Source organism: Leptinotarsa decemlineata, unplaced genomic scaffold, assembly GCF_025532065.1.
Source record: "Leptinotarsa decemlineata unplaced genomic scaffold, Ldec_3_MD MMD2_tig00000591_RagTag_RagTag, whole genome shotgun sequence".
NCBI classification, from domain to species: domain Eukaryota; kingdom Metazoa; phylum Arthropoda; class Insecta; order Coleoptera; family Chrysomelidae; genus Leptinotarsa; species Leptinotarsa decemlineata.
The window spans coordinates 1,643,640-1,664,391 of NW_027412552.1; the positions used below are offsets into that span (position 1 = coordinate 1,643,640).

The 20,752-nt window shown below is 38.5% G+C and overlaps 2 protein-coding genes across 2 annotated transcripts in view; one reads left to right on the top strand and one right to left on the bottom strand.

Annotated features, from left to right (window-relative positions):
• LOC111511438 (uncharacterized) overlaps nt 1-20,752 on the bottom strand; it is a 28,452-nt gene extending 7,700 nt beyond the window's left edge. Inside the window, exons 1-2 of the mRNA XM_074174538.1 lie at nt 20,556-20,752; nt 19,965-20,339 (exon numbers count right to left, since the gene is read on the bottom strand). Of these exons, the coding sequence (XP_074030639.1) occupies nt 19,965-20,221 (257 nt within the window). The 5' untranslated portion in view covers nt 20,222-20,339; nt 20,556-20,752. The remainder of the gene's footprint in view (nt 1-19,964; nt 20,340-20,555) is intronic.
• LOC111511435 (carbohydrate sulfotransferase 11) lies at nt 2,701-19,906 on the top strand. The gene is made up of 6 exons (XM_074174539.1): nt 2,701-2,910; nt 9,624-9,870; nt 14,609-14,865; nt 14,928-15,174; nt 17,346-17,674; nt 19,577-19,906. The coding sequence occupies exons 2-6, from the start codon at nt 9,703-9,705 to the stop codon at nt 19,710-19,712; spliced, it is 1,137 nt and encodes a 378-aa protein (XP_074030640.1). The 5' UTR covers nt 2,701-2,910; nt 9,624-9,702; the 3' UTR covers nt 19,713-19,906.

The window sequence follows — 20,752 nt, forward strand, 5'->3', positions numbered from 1 at the left end:
CAAAGAAGTAACTTTCAGACACAAACTGAAAGGAAAAGCCCTCCTGAAACAGCTGCTTTCATGTAAACATTGAATTACACGAAAGAAGAATTCTTTCGAAACAAATACTTTTATATGAACACTGAATTATACAAAAAACAATTTTCTCTACTCAGTTTCTATTCCAAACAATCGTTATGGAATCGAATCAGATATCATTCATAGGATTCCTACACAACATACCAAATGAAAGGTAAACATTTCACTAACATGGAACGCTGTCATCCTCACTGGTAGACATCGATGTTTCGCCGTAAGACACTTGCCTTAGAGCTCTTCATCATCAATATGGATAACATTATGAGAAAAAACACACAATTCAGTCATAAATGAAGATTTTCATGTCACGGAATAAGTTTGATCTACTATGTTATCGATGTCTACCAGTGAGGATGACAGTATTCCATAAAAGTGAAATTTTTACCTTTCATTTTGTGTAGAAAACCTGTGAATGATATCTGATTCGATTCCATGAATACAAACTGAATAAGAAACAGTGGTTCTTGTATGATTCAGTGTTCATATAAAAGTATTTGGGCAAAGGTAGCGAAAACAGTTACTTTCAGAATCTTCATGAAACTTGCATAGATGATTCAAAACATGAAAAAAATACTATAGCAAGCAAAATATTCGTGAAGGCCTCTTTCCCAAAAGTTAGTCACTCCTAAAATATAACCCTTTCAATTTATTTCATCAGTTCGGACTTCCATTGTCTGCAGGTAAGATAAGGGAGACGCTACTGTTGTGATGGATACTGATTTCTATGAACAGAAGATCGAAGAGGTGCTTCAGAAAGGAAAATACACGAAGATCCTAAGAGACCCTTCTGCATCAATTGAAAGGAAGTTGTACCAGACTTAGAAAAAATACCAAGTCTATTTTTCGGAAAAAAGAGAGATCATCGATAACACCGCACCACAGTAAGCCTCCTCACTTGTATGGACTACCCAAAATCCACAAGAAGGATGTTCCGCTCAGACCCATCATTAGCTCTAGAGATTCAGCCACTCAGAACTTGTCCAGATTTTTACTACCAATAATTAAACCACTGCAAGGTAAAACATCATCTTTTGTGAAAAATTCAAGGCATTTCGTTGAACTACTAGGGGAAATCGAAGTCAAAGAGAAGGATCAACTGATCAGTTTCGACGTGGAAAGCCAACGTTCCTGTCGAGGAAGCACTTCAAATCATACAGAAGCTATCTGAAGATGGCGACCTGAAAGATAGAAGAAACTTACCGGTACAAGTAATCATGGAATAACTAGGATGCTGTGTACGAAACTACTACTTCCAACTGAAGGACGAATTCTTTACGCAAGATGAGGGACTGCCAATAGGATCGCCACTTTCACCGGTTATAGCCAATATATATATATGGAGTGGTTTGAAACTCTGGCCATTGGAGAAGCCCACAAGAAGCCCCAAATCTGGTCTGGTGGACGACACCTTCATAATATGAAACCATGGGAATGCAGAACTAGACACTTTCCTGAAGCACATCAACAACGTAAGTTCTTCCATCACTTTCACAATGGAGAAGGAAGTCTACAACGAATTGCCTTTCTTAGACGTAATGGTGAAGAGGACCGACACTAAATGGGAAACATCTGTATATCGAAAACCCATTCACACAGGACAGTATCTGAACCAGAAATCCAACCGCCATCAATCGACTAAGAGAGGAATCATCAAGATTCTACTAGACCGTGCTTTTGGGCTCTGTAATACAAAGGAAGGTCTCGAAAAGGAACTAGGCATCATAAAAAATGACCTTCAACGGAATGGTTACTCCAGAGTGATGGTAGAACAGGCATTAGCTAGAAGACAGCAAGAGCTGCACAAGGAAGGGAAGCCGCCACAACCAGTAATTGTACTTCCCTACATCAGAGGATTGTCGGAAAGGATAAGAAGGACTGGGTCCAAGTGTAACATCAGAAACTGCTTCAGATCTGGGAACACTATCCGTAGCAGCCTCACGAAAACCAGGCCACCAAACGCGGACTGCGGTTATTTGGGGTTATTTGGTCGAGTGTGAATAGGTGTGAGCCACAATAAACCCTTGCGGGTCGCGATAGGGGATCCAATAGACCCACTAACTTTTGACCTAACCTAACTTATGGTACATCGAGTGTCCATCGCCCTTGATCGAAAATGATGAAATTATTTGCTGGAGGAGGCGATGCCTGGTGAACCTGGTAAATTATTATAAACCCGCCTATTCCAGATGTGACCAATCATAACGAAATCACAGAATTTTAATTGAACACTCAGCGTTTTGCATTCATAATGAACATTCATTATTTTTCACTTTTAGAAAACAGAGTATAGATGTGATTCATTTTTGGTTGAACCAAAATAGGTTTTCAGTTGTTTTTCGTTGGAAATGCCTCCACAGAACCATGCTTTGATTTCAAATTTTAAATTTCTCACCCCAGAAACAACTGAATGGCGTCGTGTACAAAGACTTCGTTGTCACCCGGTATAATATGTTTTAGATATTCCTCTTAATTAACGTTCTCGATTCATCAACTTCTGCGGTGGAAAATTCGCATGCTCTCGATTTAGATTTGACCCATATTAGCGAAAACAAAGGATCTTCACACCACCCTAAATGGTAGGGACGGCGCAGACTCCATTATTTATATCAAAAATCGAACTGGCTACTGCAGTAGAAATCTGACAATCTCTCAATGAACGCTTCCCTTAGTCCTATTTCCATTCATATCTTCCGGAGGGGTGAGAGAATTTCCTGCAGTTCGCGAGATGTAGGGGCAGTGCATATTGATCTGATCGAGTCTACGAAATAATTATTTGTGTGGTATAAATAATGTGTGATAAGTGGAAGAACTAGTGTTTTTTGGAAACTGCAAGTAAGATAATGTTCCAACTGCATTTTTGTTTTGAGTATTGGAAAGGTTGCGGTAGGTTCAGCCTTTTGAAATTTAAGTATACAAGTTGGAAGAATTCACGTTGATCAGAGATCAAAAATTTTAGTTCAGATGGTCACAGATAGATAATACGCGTTGATTTATTTACATATTATTTCCTTGTGATTCATTAAAAATAAAAACAGTTCAACCCATGACAGCGATATACAGAAACATATTTGTACCTGATAACGGAGAAGCAATAAATTAATGATACGTTGGCACAATCATTGCCCAAATTAACAGATTACAGAATGGAATCTGCAAACGCAGAAATTAATTTACAGCATGGCCCAACGAAAACAAGACAGAGTGAATAGAAAACTGAAAATAATACAGTCAATTTTTTTGTCACATAATTGTGACAAACAGCACCGATGTTCATGAAAAAGTCACTCACCCTCTACTTCGAAATTGGCCCTTGACTGGCTCTCGGAGTTAAAAATGTTTCATCAATCAAATCAAATCAAAATATGCTTTATTACCCAAGATCTAAACATCATATTGGCAAAGTATAGTGAAGTAAAACGTGTATATGGGATATTGAATAAACAAATATAGGCTATAAAATAATGCTTAGAGACAAGAGCACAGTATATGGACAGAACAATATTAGGCCGCGCTGAACAGTTACAAATACAGTGTGACCCATTTTTTAAAAGGTCTACCTTGGGACAAGATTTGAAATGTTTATTAAAGTTTCAGGGCATACTACGATATTTTTTCTTAGTCGAAAATCGGGATTTTTTATTAGCGATTTTTTTATTGAAAAAATCACTACGCCACTGGATTCAGAGTGCCTCTAAACAGGTGTGACCAAAATTTCATTAAAAAATATTCATTATTAACAAAGTTATGACAACTCAAAAATTCGAAAACTCACACAGCTAACAGTTACAAAAAACACCCTATATCAACAGATATAGCCATGAGAATTTTTTTTTTTATGATTTCAACAGTGAAGTGCCGCCAGATAAAAAAAAATAGCGTAAATATTTTTAATGAAAATAACGGAATTACATTCAAGTTTTCACGCAAATTGACTAAAACTGAGACCTAATATTTCAATTTAAATCTTAGTTGCCATGGAAATGATATTACAAATTGACACTTGTGAAAGATTCAAGTGTACTATTGTCAACAATATTCACCTTACAGTTCTTCGAATTATTTTGTGTCATGGCTGCAAGATTGAGCGTAAGAGAGAAAATTGAAATTGTACGCCTTTCGGGAGATGACGTTAGAAATGCTAGAGAGAGAGGTTTGTAGAGTATTTAATGAGAGACATCCAGATCGTCCTCGTTTTAGCTGCGGTACAGTAAATAAAATAAATAAAATATTCAATGAAACTGGTGCAGTATCAAAAATGATGTTAAAAAGTAATCCTGTACAAAGACGAAACAGGAATGACAGGAATGATCAAATCATTTTAGATTATTTCGGAAATAATCCTAATGCCAGTAAAAGGAATGCTACTTTAGATTTGAATATTCCACGAGAAACTATTCGGAGATGTCTCAAGGCGAAGAATATTAAACATTTCAAGCCAAAATTTTTACACACACTTCAAGAAGGCGACGAAGCAAGACGCCTAGAATATTGTTTATGGGCCCAAGGGGAATATTTAAACAATAGAAATTTCCTAAAAAATATTTTATATACCGACGAAGCCACTTTCACTACAAATGGAGTGCTGTCATCACAGAATTGTCGCTATTGGGCAGCGGATAATCCTAACTGGGTAACAAACTGTAAAAGCCAGTATTCCCAAAAAATCAACGTCTGGTGTGGGATATTGAACGAACGAATTATTGGTCCTTTCTTTTTTGAGGAAAACATTACCGATAGATAGGCCGTGGTAGTCCGTTTATAGAGTGGCCACCCAGATCTCCAGACCTCACAGATTTGGACTTTTTTCTCTGGGGACTTCTCACACAAAAGGTTTGCAAAAACCGCTCAAGAGATAGAAATGAACTTTGTGCAAGAATTCGACAGGTATGTGCAGATATTAGCCCTCAAGAACTAAGGAACGTAATCAGAAACATTCGTAAGCGCTACGACGCATGTATCGAAATACGTGGTGGATTAGTAGAGGCTACTAGAATATGAGTTAGAATTAATTGTTGCACATAATCGAAACATTTCAATAATTAGTTATTAGTTACGTTTATTAAAATTTTTTGCTTCATTGTTAGTTGAATTGTGTGAATGCAATTCCGTTATTTTCATTAAAAATATTTACGCTATTTGTTTTTTTTTTTATCTGGCGGCACTTTATTGTTGAAATTATAAAAAAAATGATTATTGTGACTGTTAGCTGTGCGAGTTTTCGAATTTTTGAGTTGTCATAACTATGTTAATAATGAATATTTTTTTATGAAATTTTGGTCACACCTATTTAGAGGCACTCTGAATCCAGTGGCGTAGTAATTTTTTCAATAAAAAAGTCGCTAATGAAAAATCCCGATTTTCGACTAAGAAAAAATATCGTAGTATGCCCTGAAACTTTAATAAACATTTCAAATTTTGTCCCAAGGTAGACCTTTTAGTACTTGACATTTAAAAAAAAATTATTAAAATCGATTTACAACTTCAAGTATGTATATATAAGTATGTATAAGTATGTAAATGAATATTGAGTAAATGTAAATATATAATACTACGTAATTAACATTGATAGCCATTTCGTGTTGATTTCAATAACTTGTTTACACAAAGCTACATGCCAATTACTCGACAGAGCCTTGGTAGAATTCGTCCACACTATAATGGGGCCTCTCAACAAGGAATTCTTTTACTCTCTTTCTGAATTTCTTTTCATTATATATATGCCTTAAATTATTGGGAAGGTAATTAAATAACTTCTTGTTGTTGAAAATGATAGAATTTTGTGTAAGGGCTAGAGTAGGTGTTGAAAAGAAAATGAAGTAAGACTGAGGTGTACTATAAGTTGAGATGGTTATTAAACTGATTTTTATATTTTTTTGTGGATAAGACAGACAGACAAAGTAAAAACAGATGCTAAGGTCACAATTTTTTGCTTCACAAATAATGGGCGGCATGAATCCCTGTAGCTACCCTTCCATAAATATCTGATGGATCCTTTATGTAGAGAGAATACCATATTGAAACGAAATTGTGCACAATTCCCCCAGAAACAAATTCCACAACGTAAATTGGACTCAATTTGTGCAAAATAAACTGATCTCATGATAGTACTGTCTAACTCTCTTGCAACAACTCTCTAGCAACAACTCTCTAGCAGCATGACATTCTGCTGCTAGTCTTCTACATAAGTGGGGGAATCAAAGTTTAGATTTTCATCAATGAAGAGCCCCAAAAATTTGTTTTTCTCCACTTTCACTCTTCTTTGATCAAGTAAATTTGAGGCGGTATTGCTATGCCAGAGGATAGTGGTGTTGTCAGCGAAACATGTGAATTCACCAATTATGTCAACATGGACTAAGTCATTGACGTAAATGAGAAACAACACCGGTCCCAAAACGAAACCTTGTGGGCCCCCACTGCCAATGAAAAGTTCCCATGATTGAATTTTATCTAATAGAACATTCTGCGGCTGATGAGAAAGGTACGTCTCAAACCAAAGTAATGCAGATCTTCTAAATCCGCAAACTTCTAGCTTGCGAAGAAGTAGAATGTGGTCCACACAATCGAAGGCCTTGGTTAGGTCACAAAACATGGCCGCCACAGATTCTCTTTCAATAAGATTGGTGTAAAGGTTTTCCAGGAGTGAAAATATATCGTCTTGTGTACCTTTTGAAGACTGAAAGCCAAACTGAAATAAATTTATTATATTATTTTTCTCGAGGAAGGATATTACGAGAGGAATAATTGTTGCTATTTTCTTATTTTAGTAAGTTTTGCTAAGGCTGAAATGACCAGCTCTTGAGTTAGCGAAGGCAAGGGCGAGGTTTGGCTTTCGATTATTACCTGGTCTCATTTGGACGCCATCTACAGTAGATAACAGAAATATTGTACTTCCTTTTCAATACTCATCAAAGTAGATCATTTCATTTGAACTTACACAGTAGTTACCCCAATGGAACAATCCAATAAAACAATGAATAACGTTTACCTGTTTGTTTGAATATTAATAAAATAATATAAGAATCAAAAAAAAAATGAGGTTCTATACCTCTCATCCGTTTTCTCGATAGGAATAATTATCAATATGATCAGAGACAAAATATAGGGGCTTACCCCAGGGTTTAATGCATTGAATCTTACAACTTCTGATCGTAATCCTAACTCCAAGAACCATCAAGGAACCAACGATTTAGTAATCCAAAATTCCGGCAATCTTTATCAGCAGTTATGTAGGATTTAGGTGATCCGATATTCTAGCCAGCTGTTCAAGGACTGCCTTCACTTTTGGAACCCGATTTCGATTTCTATTTCTTACTAATTACTTCAACTACAAGCTTGATTTTGATTCGACCCAAATTACATCAATCAATTCGACTTACATCATACAAACTAATCGGCTTCGTTAAGAAGCTGGATTTAAGTGGTCGAGTGTGAATAGGTGTAAGCCACAATAAAAGCTTGCGGGTTACGGTGGAGAGTCGAATAGACCCACTCACTTTTGACCTAACCTAACTGCTGTAGACTGCCCAGAGGAATGCTAGATCTGTGAAAATAATAAATATAAATTCAAATAATACGTATGTTGCAATCCACAAGTTAACATTAACAAACATATTTTCTTCGTTTGTTTGAAGGTGATTGACAATGTTTCGTGATGAATTTCACTAGTTCGGACTTCCATTGTCTATTAGATAAAATGATTTGAAATCCCTGAAACAAGTAAAAAAGAATAATTAAAAAAAGAGAATAGTTGAAAATAACAATTATATTAAGCAACAATAAACCTGAAATGAAATGATAGTAAAATAACCTACAAGTAAAAATATAATAATTGAATAAATAAAAATTAAAGGAATGCAAAAAGAAAATAATAAAAATAAAAAAGTGTAGAGATTCCAAGTCACGTTAGTTCACGACGTTTCGATTGTTGGTATCTACAATCGTCTTCGGGTGATGACTGGACTGATTCCTCCGAGAGATGACTATTTTATAGGTCGTTGAAATACTTTCACTTTCTCTACTTTCCATTTTCCGCTTCACTGATTCCGTGAGAGATGACCGATTTGGCGGGAGTTGGTCATTTCTCGTTTGATGATGGGTTTCCATATGTTTCGTATATCTACGCTGGCCTGGCTGAATACGTTGTTGGACAACATGTATGCGGCTTCCTTAAATTTTCTCCTGAACCAATGTTCCTCTCTGTGCAAGATCTCAGCTTGGGACCACTCGATGTTGTGTTGATGGGTCCAAACATGGTCTGCTATTCCTGATTTGCTGGTTTCTCCTCGCTGTGTGTGCTTCTTGTGCTCGGCAATGCGAATATTCAATGGCCTCTTAGTTTCACCAATATAGGATTTTCCGCACTCACAGGGTATCCGGTAAATGCAATTCTTGGAATCGCAGTCCGCGTTTGGGGGCCTGGTTTTCGTGAGGCTGCTACGGATAGTGTTACCGGATCTAAAACAGGTTCTAATGTTGTACTTGGAACCAATTCTTCTTATCCTCTCCGATAATCCTCTGATGTAGGGAAGTGAAAGCACTGGTTGTGACGGCTTCTCTTCCTTGCGAGGCTCCTGCTGTCTTTTGGCCAAAGTCTTTTCTACCATCGCTTTGGAGTATCCATTCCGCTGAAGATCACTTTTGATGATGTCTAGTTCCTTCTCGAGACCTTCCTGTGTATTACAAAGCCCAAAAGCACGGTCTAATAGAGTCTTGATGATTCCTCTTTTTGTCGATTGATGGTGGTTGGATTCGTGGTTCAGATACTGTCCCTTATGAGTGGGTTTTCGGTAAACAGATGTTTCCCACTTAGTGTCGGTCCTCTTCACCAAAACGTCTAAGAATGGCAATTCATTGTGGATTTCCTTCTCCATTGTGAAAGTGATATAATTGTTGTGGTGATATAATTGTTATTTTCAACTATTCTCTTTTTTTAATTATTCTTTTTTACTTGTTTCAGGGATTTCAAATCATTTTATCTAATAGACAATGGAAGTCCGAACTAGTGAAATTCATATTTTCTTCGTGTTCGGATTGCTTCGCAATTGTACCAACCTATAGTCTAATCAACAAGTTCAAAAACATGAAAAATAGAGATAAAGTTTTAAATTTATAGGCCAATTATTTATACCTTTCATCCCATTAATTGTGCCAACGGAAATTGGGAAAAAATTTGTTAGGTAACAATTGTATAACTTTTTGAAAAATGGTGATAAAACTTTTTTCTCTACGGGACTCGATTCATTCAAGTGTTAAAAAGATACTAGATTTTTTTTAATTTTTAAAATGACATTTTATGTTATAAAAAAATTATTTCTTTTGATAAACTCTCTTTTGCGGCAGCGCGCGTATGCCGTAACAGCCGCGCGGACCCTTATCTCCATTTTTCATGTTTTTGAACTTATTGGTTAGACTACTAGCTACAAAAATAATTTCGACATTCGCTTCTCGCGGGCTTTTTGAATAATCGATTTCCGGTACTTTCTCGACAGAAAGTATACAATTTGAATGGTCACGGATCGAATATTATCAATAAGTTTGTTTTATAGGTGACGTAGATATGTTTGATACAAGCAAAATGGATCGCGGAAGTCTCTTCCAGAGGTCCATCCGGAGCTGACTGAAAACATGAGACTGAGAAGGAGAAGGAAGGCTCAAGTGAGTGGATGGAGAGTCGTTAGGAGATGCGTGGTGTTTTTCACGGCGGTATGCGTTTTTCCGGTGTTGCTGGTGTTATTGGTGGCTACGGATCACTACATGAGGACTGTGCCCAGTCAAGCCGCCTATTCACAACAGGTAAATAGAAAACAACTGTTTTAGGTATAACCATTCTTACATTATTCTATACGAAATCATATCACACAGTCAGTCGCCCGACCTGCCTTATTTCGTACGTCAAGACTACTAACACATGGATCAATAAGTCCTGAGACTAACAATGAAAACAACATTTTTTTTACAAATTTTTTTTTATTCATCAACATAATCTCCTTTTAGGGTGATACAATGGTTCCAACGCTTTTCCAATTTTTCAATACCATGTTTATAAAAAAATGTATCTTCCGCTTCAAAATAAGTTTCAGTTTCAGCGATGACCTCCTCTTTTGAGCCAAATCTTTTTCCCTGGAGCATTTTTTTAAGATCAGCAAAGAGCCAGTAGTCACTGGGGGCTAAATCTGGTGAGTATGGGGGGTGGGGAAGCAGATCAAAGCCCAATTCGTTTAATTTTGCCATTGTTTTCATCGACCTGTGGCAAGGTGCATTGTCTTGGTGAAAAAGGATTTTTTTTCTCTGCATGTGCGGTCGTTTTTTTGCGATTTCCTCCTTCAAACGTACCAGTAAGTCAATATAATAATCACTGTTGATCGATTTACCTTTTTCGAGGTAGTCAATGAAAATCACGCCATGCGCATCCCAAAAAACTGACGCCATCACTTTGCCAGCTGACTGCTGCGTTTTCGGACGTTTCGGACGGCTTTCGCCAGCTGTGCGCCACTCAGATGACTGCCGCTTTGACTCTGGAGTGTAGTGATGTATCCATGTTTCGTCCATGGTCACGTAACGACGCAAGAAATCTTTTTTGTTGCGAGTAAATAGCGATAAACAGCTTTCTGAATCATCGACTCGTTGCTGTTTTTGTTCCATCGAAAGCAATCGCGGCACCCACTTAGAAAAAACCTTTTTCATGCTCAATTTTTCATGAAGGATAGTAAATACACTTCCATATGATATCTGTGTCATCTCAGCAATCTCACGGAGCTTCACTTTACGATCTTTCATTACAATTTTTGTCACTTCACTCACATTTTCCGGTGTAACAGCTTCCACAGGTCTACCCGAGCGTTCTGCGTCATTTGTGTCGGTACGACCACGTTTAAACTCGGCAAACCACCGACAAATCGTTGCTTTTGATGGACAAGAGTCCGGGTAACATTTTTCAATCCATTCTTTCGCTTGCACGGGGTTTTTACCCATTAAAAAACAATGTTTTATCAGAACACGAAACTCGGTTTTTTCCATTTTTTAAACAAACTACAAAACGACTTTACTCTAACCTCGATAACTCAGCTGTTTCTGGTCCGATCGACTTAAAATTTCGACACGTTTCAAGCAAAGGTTAGCACTCTAGAAAGACGTGGTTACTGGTTTACTAAGAGCGCCATCTCTGGGTTAGTCTCGGGACTTATTGATCCATGTAGTATATCTCGACTGAAGACGTCACTGCTCTTGTGAACGAAACTTCCAATTTATTGTGTTTCATTCTGTATATATTCGACCAAAAATTTCAATTTCATCAATCATGATGAATCAAATTAGTGTCTATTCATAGTAAACATTATCATTAAAAATAAAACAGAAAGCTACCAAAATTCTGATAATTCAGAGCGTTTTGACAAAAACTTGACCATTCCTTGTTTATGTTGGGCTGAAAATTTCGTAGGCTAACACTGAAAAAAAAAATGTTGATGAAATTTCATTTAATTATTCACTATAGTTGCCTTCGAGGGTAATAAAACAATTATAGCAGCCATACAATTTTCCTAATGCCATTTTTATAGTGCTGTTTGTTTTTAACCTCAAAATAAACCTCAGTTCCGACGATTGCCTCTTCATCAGAGCTAAGTTTCTTTCCATCGAGTATTCTCTTGGGGTCTGAGAGCAGAAAAAGTCGCTAGAGGCCAGATCTGAAGAATACGATGGATGCGGCCCGTGAGTTGGGCTACCTATCGGGCGCGTCCCCAGGTTGCGGATAGAGGAACAGCCAGGGGACTGGGGACCCTATCCAGGAAGCCAATATGTGTGATATGCGGTTACGAACGATCCCCTTGAGGAACCGGGCGAAACCCCATTGTAATCAGCCTTCCTCTGGGGCTCTGCCAGAGGCGACCAACTCTTCCCTTGCAACTCGTGGGAACACACATACATGAAACAAACAAAACAGACACAACAAAAACCAATCCCGAGACTGGACAGTGCTCACCTCAATCTTTGGCGGTGGCTGGGGATGAACAGAAATGTCCACCCCTATGTACCGCTTGGAATGAGGCTGGACATAGCATGTCACGTCGTAATGTAATAAAAAGGCCAAGGCGTAAGCGCATTTGCGACGCCGAGGCCAAAAGGAGAAAGAGAGCGAAAGAGGCTGGAGTGGCGGCAACTATAAGTGCATTCTCATCCTCCCCCACTCCACCTCCAACAGCAAGGGCACTTCTTGCGGCAGGCGCCAAGATCTCCGCCTTAAATAAAGGCAAGAAACCGGCTGCCACTGCAGGAAAGCGTCCTCACTTGAACACCTCCACTAGGGGAACCCCAGGAAGGTTGAAGAAGCCGCGCAACGACAGTAATGTCGCTGTACCTGCCAAAACCTTCGCAGAGGCCATCGTGGGATACCTCAAGGTTGCCAAAGAGAGTGTGTGTTCGGCGAGTCTTGGCCTACACCTGCCGATATAAAGGAGAAGTTTCCTAGTCCACCTTCCTGGAAAGGACAGGATGGACGATGACCTAGGAGGACAACTCCTCGGGAGGATGTACAATGAGTCACATGTGGCCTAAGTGCTGTGAGTATACACTCACCATACCTACTATACATATACTTATATATGGTGGATGCGGAAGCAATTCGAAATCCAATTCATGCAATTTTTTCTTAAAATGGGGCCGATTTTCCGAGATTTCGTCCTTCAATTACTCCAGTAACGCAATAAGTGCATCAAGTCACATGAAAATAGGCCGGGAAGAAAAACTGCCGGTGAATTTAGGACATATAGTGCTCGCCCTTGACAGTAATGGTCTGACCAACGTAGCTCTCAAAGAAATATGGACCGATGACACCAACAGCCCAAAATCTACACCAAACAGTGACTTTTTCGGGATGCATTAGATGCTCTTGGATCTCATGTGGACTGGTATCGTCCCAAATTCGACAAAAGAAATAACCAGGAAAGGAATTTCTGGCAAAAACATAACAATCTGCACTGATAGCAGACAAGCACTATCAGCCTTGAACAGACAGCGTGTTACCTCAGGGCTAGTACTAGAGTGCCACCAAGATTTAGTCAAAGCCTCGGTAGATAATAACATTATCCTGAGGTGGGTTAAAGGGCACGACAGGAGTAAAGGTTATCGCTTTGCCGACTCTTTAGCTAAGAAAGCGGCCGGACTAAGAATTTTAGGACCCAGTGGCACCCACGGCCTGATGACTTCAAAAATTGCGGAACTAGTCAAATGTTACACCCATGCTCAATCCTTAAAGAGATGGGATGGAATCAAAGGATGTAATCTTGCCAGGATCACCTTGGGCGACTCTGGGAAGCTGGCGCCGAAGAAATATCTGGCGATGACCAGGAAAAATCTACGCTTAGCAGTAGGATTTCTGACTGGCCACTGTCAACTAAGGAAACACCTCCATAATATGAGGCTGGTGGACACACCTCTATGCAGGATGTGTGAACAGGAAGATCAAACAATCCGGCATGTCCTATGCGAGTGTCCGGAGTTAACGTCAATAAGAGAGTGTGTGTTTGGCGAGTCTTGACCTACACCTGCCGATATAAAGGAGATGTCTCCCAGTGACCTGTCCACCTTCCTGGAAAGGACAGAATGGACGATGACCTAGAAGAACAACTCCTCGGGAGGATGTACAATGGGTCACATGTGGCCTAAGTGCTGTGGACCTACAGTCACCCTCCCTACTCGCAATATTCGCCAAGTTATGGTCTGCGAAAGGCCGAGTTCTTATATAGCGACGCAAAAACGACCGCCTCAGATTCTCCTGCAAACTTTCACAGACAGTGGCAATGACTTCGGCACATCTTTCGTTCTGTCGACGTATGGGTATTGGTCGATCACTTATCGAACCAGTGGACTCAAATTCATCCACCACATTGCGAATATCCTTCTCGGTAAGACGGTTCTCGGACATTGCCCGAACAAACACCCATTTTGATAAAACAATATTAATATTTGCACGTGTTGTTGAATGCTATATCCGTCCAAAACATACTTAAATGTCTACAATGAAATGAATGAAAACACTTTTGTCTAATTTCCACCAGTTATTGTATTGCTACGACCGGTTTTCTACAACATAAATAAGTAGTCAATTACACAAACTAAAGAAATGACAAATAAATTGTAAGGTTTTTTGAATTTTTTATCACACGTCCAATTTTGGGTTATAGCTAACGGGTCAAATTTTTATTGGAACGCTCTGTGAAGCATATACTCTCAAGTTTCTAGTAGTGAGAGAAGAGAAGGGTCTGTTTGAACTTTACATATGCAGACCGTCTAGACAAGAGTTTATGACAGCCTTTCTTATCAGTTTTGGATTTTTTCTTCGTCCTCCTAGCTTCAAAATTTCAATTCTCTACCATAAGTATTCCTGAATAACTTTTCCGTCGCTTTCGAGTGTTATTTCACATTGGTCCTTCGAGCCGGATATGGTTTTGCCTGTGAAAGGTAAAACAATTCTTCCAAAAAAATCCCATATTTCCTTCTTGTTCCTCAGCTACGGCACTAATTCGATATTTTGCAGATAGCCTACAGACGAAAATTGGTCATCGAACCGAATGTGAATCAAAACTTGTCCCTGATAGGAAAAAGGCTCGATTTGCGACGAAAGCACATGAAAAAAACCTGCAAACTTCTAGGCTTGGACCGCCAAGGTAACGACAGCCTACACAGGCCCAACCCATGGGAATTTCTGGTAGACAATAAGCACCATCTCGTCTGGTGCAACGTCTTCAAAGCTGCCAGCACTTCCTGGATGTACAACTTCAACATATTAGCAGGGTAAGCCAATATGACAGTCAAATTGATACAAAGAGGTGGTCAATCAATTTTTTTGCTTTCAGCTACAGTCCTCAGTTCTTGAAGAAGAGCAAACTAGTGCCTATGACTTTAGCGAGGCAAAGATATCCCCGTCCTTCTCTGTTCGCTCTGCGAAAGGCTTTCAACACATCCATCTCGTTTTTAATAGTACGCCATCCGCTAGAACGACTGCTTTCCGCTTATCGGGACAAACTCCAATATGCTCTGCCACATACACATCACAAAAAACTCGGCAACGAAATCATCATGAAGTACAGATACAGAAGAAAGGTGAGGTTGTAGTTGGTAGAAGCATTGTTAGAAGAGTATCAGCTATGTAGTATCCCTCAAATATTGTTAATAGTTCACCCTTATAGCATTCCAAATTCGGACGCTGACAAAGTGCAGATCTTGTTGAGGGCTACTATAGAAAGTCGACACTTCTCTTCTATACACAAGAATTGTAACAATCATTTCGGTACGTTAATACTATGGTATGATCAATCATCCCCTGGTAACACCAACTTATTTGATGAAACGTGCATCGCGAAGAGTTAAAATTTCGTTGTACAGGAGTATTTTTGTCGGATTATTAAGAAAGCGTTCAACAAGAAAATAGCAACAAGCTTCTGGAGTAATCTATGGTGTTGAATAATGCAAAACTACTGCCAGAGCTAACCACACAAAGTTCATAAAATCTAGATCTAAGATTCTACTACAATTCAGTGGTTGCACTTGAAAAAATGTCGATATCCCCACAGATTCACTACTTTCATAAATAACAGTATATAGAAATACTAGCTGACCCGGCAAACGTTCTGTCACATGAATTATTTCTATCAAAACAATAACACTTACAAATAATATTAATCTCTCAGTGCTATAGTGTGTATAACATTTACAGTTTGTCAAGAGTAGGAAAAAGTTTCAAAATCAGGAGTGGACACGCCCACAGCCCAGACAATCGAATTTGTCTGTTGTGAAGTGGGTTTCGCGGGTTAACCAAGTGTAGAGTCCGAGCAGAAATAAAGCGTAAAGGGTACAATTTGAGTATTGTAACCAGGATGGAGTTTAAATCAAACCTAAATCGTAAATTGCTGACAATTCAAACGAGGGAAGTTATAGCCAATGTAATTTTTTATGCAACGAGAAGTGGCAGAAAATAAACCTATAAGGACTTTAAAAAAGTTCAAGAAAGAGCTGCTATGGCAACTGGCGTAAGTTTAAGCAGTATACAAAGAATTTCAAAGGAAATGAAATCGATTGAGAATGGAGAAGCCGCTGCTTTGTTGACACCAAATATAAAAAGAAAGAAAGCCGCAGCTAAAACTAACTTAGATGGTTTTGATAAAGGATTGCTTCGAAGATTTATTATTAATTATTATACTGTCGATAAAAAGGTTCCAACTCTTCGGCGCATACATCATAAATTCAAATCCGAAAATAACTATGCTGGCTCCTACGAAAGCTTGAGAAAAGTTATGCATTACATGGGATTTCTTTGGAGGAAAACGAGAAATAGTCGAAAAGTTAAGAACAAATTTTTGCGAAGTATGACAAAATTTCGGGAAGAAAAGCGACCCATAATTTGGATGCTTTGTATTGTTTTATTTGCAATAATTTTCTAACTCAAAAGAATACTAAGCCCATAATTAAACAAGTTATCTTTATAACCCTCATTTCCTGTCTTGACCAAAATTATTTTGAATTCAATAATGAGATGGACTAATAGTGGTTGGTTATTCAGGAGACTGTACATTTACACTAAACAGAAACAATTTTAATCGCAAATATGTGCATCTTTGTTCCTCCGATTGCTTTCTACCGTTGCGCGCAGGTCGCAAAAATTTCACCTTTTTTCCTATTGTATAACGTTTTTCGGTCTATGTTTAACTAAAACAAACAAATTTGAAGGTTTTCCCAGTTGAAAGCATGCCACGTATAATGATCCGTGTGAAAAACATAAGCTTAGCACTTATTAATAGTCATTGCAAATGTCAATCTGAATTGGCACATCACTGGGTATAATAGGGACTCATGGTATTAATATATTTTAACCTCGGAACTTGCCATTCAAAATGCTGGCTTCGACAACATTTTCATTGATTTCTTTATGACTAATCGCGTGCCGTTGCACAGCCGTGGTGTGCAATAGCACGCGATTTGCCAGGTATACACCACGGCTGTGCAACACCGGTAGACGCCTGACGGGAATAACTGATCTATCATCAGGGTTAGAAATGATTGAGTTGCTAAAATGGCTATCAAAAAATAGTGGTTGATAATAGAAGTGTTAAAATTGGGGGTTATATGTATTTTTTAATGCCACATCATAAAAAAATATGTCCAAAAATTTTTTTAAATGTTTGGGGTTGAACTACGGGTATGAAAAATTATTTTTTTTTCAACTGATATCAGGCATCAAGACTACCTTTTATGTATTGTTGATATATTCGTTTCAGCAACAGCGCAGCGTCTTCTCCCAAAAATGGCCGACATTTCCGGAATTCGTCGAGTACCTGGTGGATTCGGTGCGACAGGGCGAACGACTAGACATGCACTGGAGCCCCATCGTTGAGTTCTGCACGCCCTGCATGTTCGACTTCCAGGTGATCGCCCACACCGAGACCCTTCAGGAGGACCAACAATACCTCATCGAAATGGCGCATCTAGGCCACCTGATTCGGCCAGAGTGGAGGAACGCGGGAAAGGGAAACACCGGGAATCAAGTGGCCAAGTATTACTCGCAGCTGACGAGGTCGCAGATTCTGCAGCTGTACCACATTTACAGGTGAATTTCTCTTTACCAGATACCACACGTATGGGTACTCGCACCTGTAAAATATTTTGACAACACTACCTAAGGGCATATTTTTTTTCTTCCATCGCCATCGCTATCGACAACTATGCCCAATAGCCTCGTGTTCTGAGTAAGCCCACGTCAAGCCAGGAAATATTCTGCTAATGTTGTAGACCCACTAAAAGACATTGGGCTACATAGAATTTATGTCTATGACAATATAGAATTTGTCTCTAAGTTATTATATTTTGTAGCCGACTACAGCTAAGTATTTTTTGGCAGCTTACTACCATCCCACAGAGCCAGGTGTTTCTAGAGTCACTTGGATGTTCTTTAATATATTCTATCAAATGAATGACGTAGATTTTCGCCTGAAATATAGTCGTCAAGTTCCTAGATAGGTTGGTATATCTGTCCTTGGCCTGCGTCTGAATACACCTGCACCTGTAGTTGATTGTTGAAGGTATGAGGTCTGAGGTAATTTCAAGAATGTTGGGACTTTCAGTCCCAACAGTATGTTTTCCACATAGTTTCCCTCTCCAGCAAGATGTGGAGAGGTGGTTGGTCTGGAAGGACTGCCATAGTTGCTGATGAGTGTGTCAAATGTCATGTACAATAGAGTTTGGTCTGAACCTTCTGCTATGCCACCAGAAAATTGCTCCGTATAGTAGGTTTCACGGTAAATGGTATTGGCTAAACGATTATAATGAAACCAATTAGACCCTTGAGTTGTAAAACCCGAATCAAATGAAGGGAAGAGAATCACAATATTACACTATACTACATAATGGGATTAAGCCATCTGATATTGTCAATGGATTTGTTTAGAGTCCTAAGCTCCAAAATCTTCCACATATTCCTTGTGTCGTAGGTGAAGTCTGGGTTTGTGTGAAACTTTTTCTAAGTAAGCATTCCAGATGAGTTTCTATCAAGGATGATTACAATAATACTCCACTACCGCTGCAAATGGAATAACCCCACCGTTGGAGAAAGTTAAGTTGACAGTCCAGATTCATCTTACTGGTAGAGGATTACTACACTTTTGATGGGGTTTACAGACATGTACTCCCTTTGGCACCATGTGATGTTTGGCACATGGTCCAACGTTCTTTGGAAACTACCTACCGTATTCTCTGCAGGATGTCAAGTTGACGGCTTTAACTAACTCATACGCTTTTCATATTGAAGACGAATTTTCAACTTCAACGGTGAGTCAAACGATTGATCTGATGGATTTTTTCTGTTGATCTTCCAAGCATGTTCCCATGAATTAAAAAAATTGCCCTGGCTGACAAACTTTTGGACTTTGGGCGTGTTTTAATTATCTGATCTCGAAACTGAAGTCTATGAATTTACTCTCGTGAATAAGGACTGTCAAAGATAGAAAATGTCAAATTGTATATTATCGAAAACACTTTGAGAGAATTTCGTATAATCAAAACAGAATGGTTTAATAAACCAAAACCGGTCATAACAAATAAAAAACTTGGTATAAATCAGACAAAAGGTTTTTTTATCCAATATTAGAAATCAGGTGATTTGTCGCATCGCCTTTGATAAAGCCTTTGAAAACCATCGGACAACTGACTAGGTACTGAAATTGTGCGATTCAACCCGGTTCGACTTTTTCTGGTGGGGTTTTCTTGAATATGCGAATAAACCAGAAACCACGGCGGTCTTCAAAGCCATAATAAACCATGCTATCGGTCAATTTCAGCCTGATTCATGGAGTCAGATGCGCTCCACTATGAGAAGCTGTGGAGGACATTTGAACGATATTATGTTTTGTCTTTCAAACGAATGAAAAATTTCGATGATATCTCACACAAACTTTGTTTTATTTAAATTCAAATAAATGAAGCGCTTAATGGAAGACCCTAAATTTTTTTTCAGGTACGATTTCGAACTGTTCAACTACTCCATACAGGGATATCTCGAGCTAGGCATACCAGACAAAGACCCATCTAACCTTTTGGATGCAATAACGATGAAGGATTTCCATCAGAACGATTCGCCCAAGGTCTATTGAATGAGGAAGGTAGAATAAAGCATACCTGAGTACAAAACGTATCCGTCTTCAAGGCCCTATATCAAACTCAATGAATTGTGATAAATTATCGATAGTTTCCTAGTGCTTATCTGTACTCGGTGCTTGGAATTGACTAATCGAAATTATTAACATGTTAGAAGTTGTTTACCATATTAAAATTCCAGTTACGTATTTTTGGCGACTTTTTTTGAAGATTAAGAATAAAGGGAAACAATGAAAAAAGTATCTTACCTTGTGCCATTATTTTGAATGGTGAATCCCAGAGAATATTTCCCATTAAACAGTTTCTTCCATGTGGGTGATATGCTAACAGACTCTTCATCTACTTCATCATTATTAATTTCAACTAACTTCTGAATATGTTTCTTTCTTTCGCTAATAGTTTGTGATATTTTGGCATTATTAGCTTTCAATTCCATCAGCTTATGCTTGAGAAATCCCTTGATTTCATCGTTGTCAAGGTCCAAGTCATCCACATCTACATCCATTACTACAAACACTTCGTAAATAACCAGATGGAACCAGAGCCCAAAAGTATTGCTTTGTCTTATCCAATACCAAACAGTGCAATATTAATTTACGGTGAATAGTCACTTCTAATCTTTCCTGAAAACAATAATTGACGTTAACGTCAATATAGTCACTTCTGAACTCTATTAAAACAATAATTGAGGTTATTCAGCCACTTCTACCTCTAATTGAGACAATAAGTTACGCAAACGTGGCTATAGTCACTTCCAATTTCTACTAAAAATAATAATTGACGTTAACGTGAAATTAGTCACGTCTAACCTCTACCTGAGTTGATTTACTTATACTTACTCGGTAAACAATTTGCTGATTCGAAAGCACAACAATGATTTCATCTACCAATTTTGCTGTTCCTGATTAGGTTCCACGAAATATCTTTAAATTTTCACAAATTATCGATTAACAAAATATGCATTCACAAATAAATAAACAATAAGTTTACCGGGTTTTTTATCTGACATTGTACTGCAATGCTGCCATCTTACGCA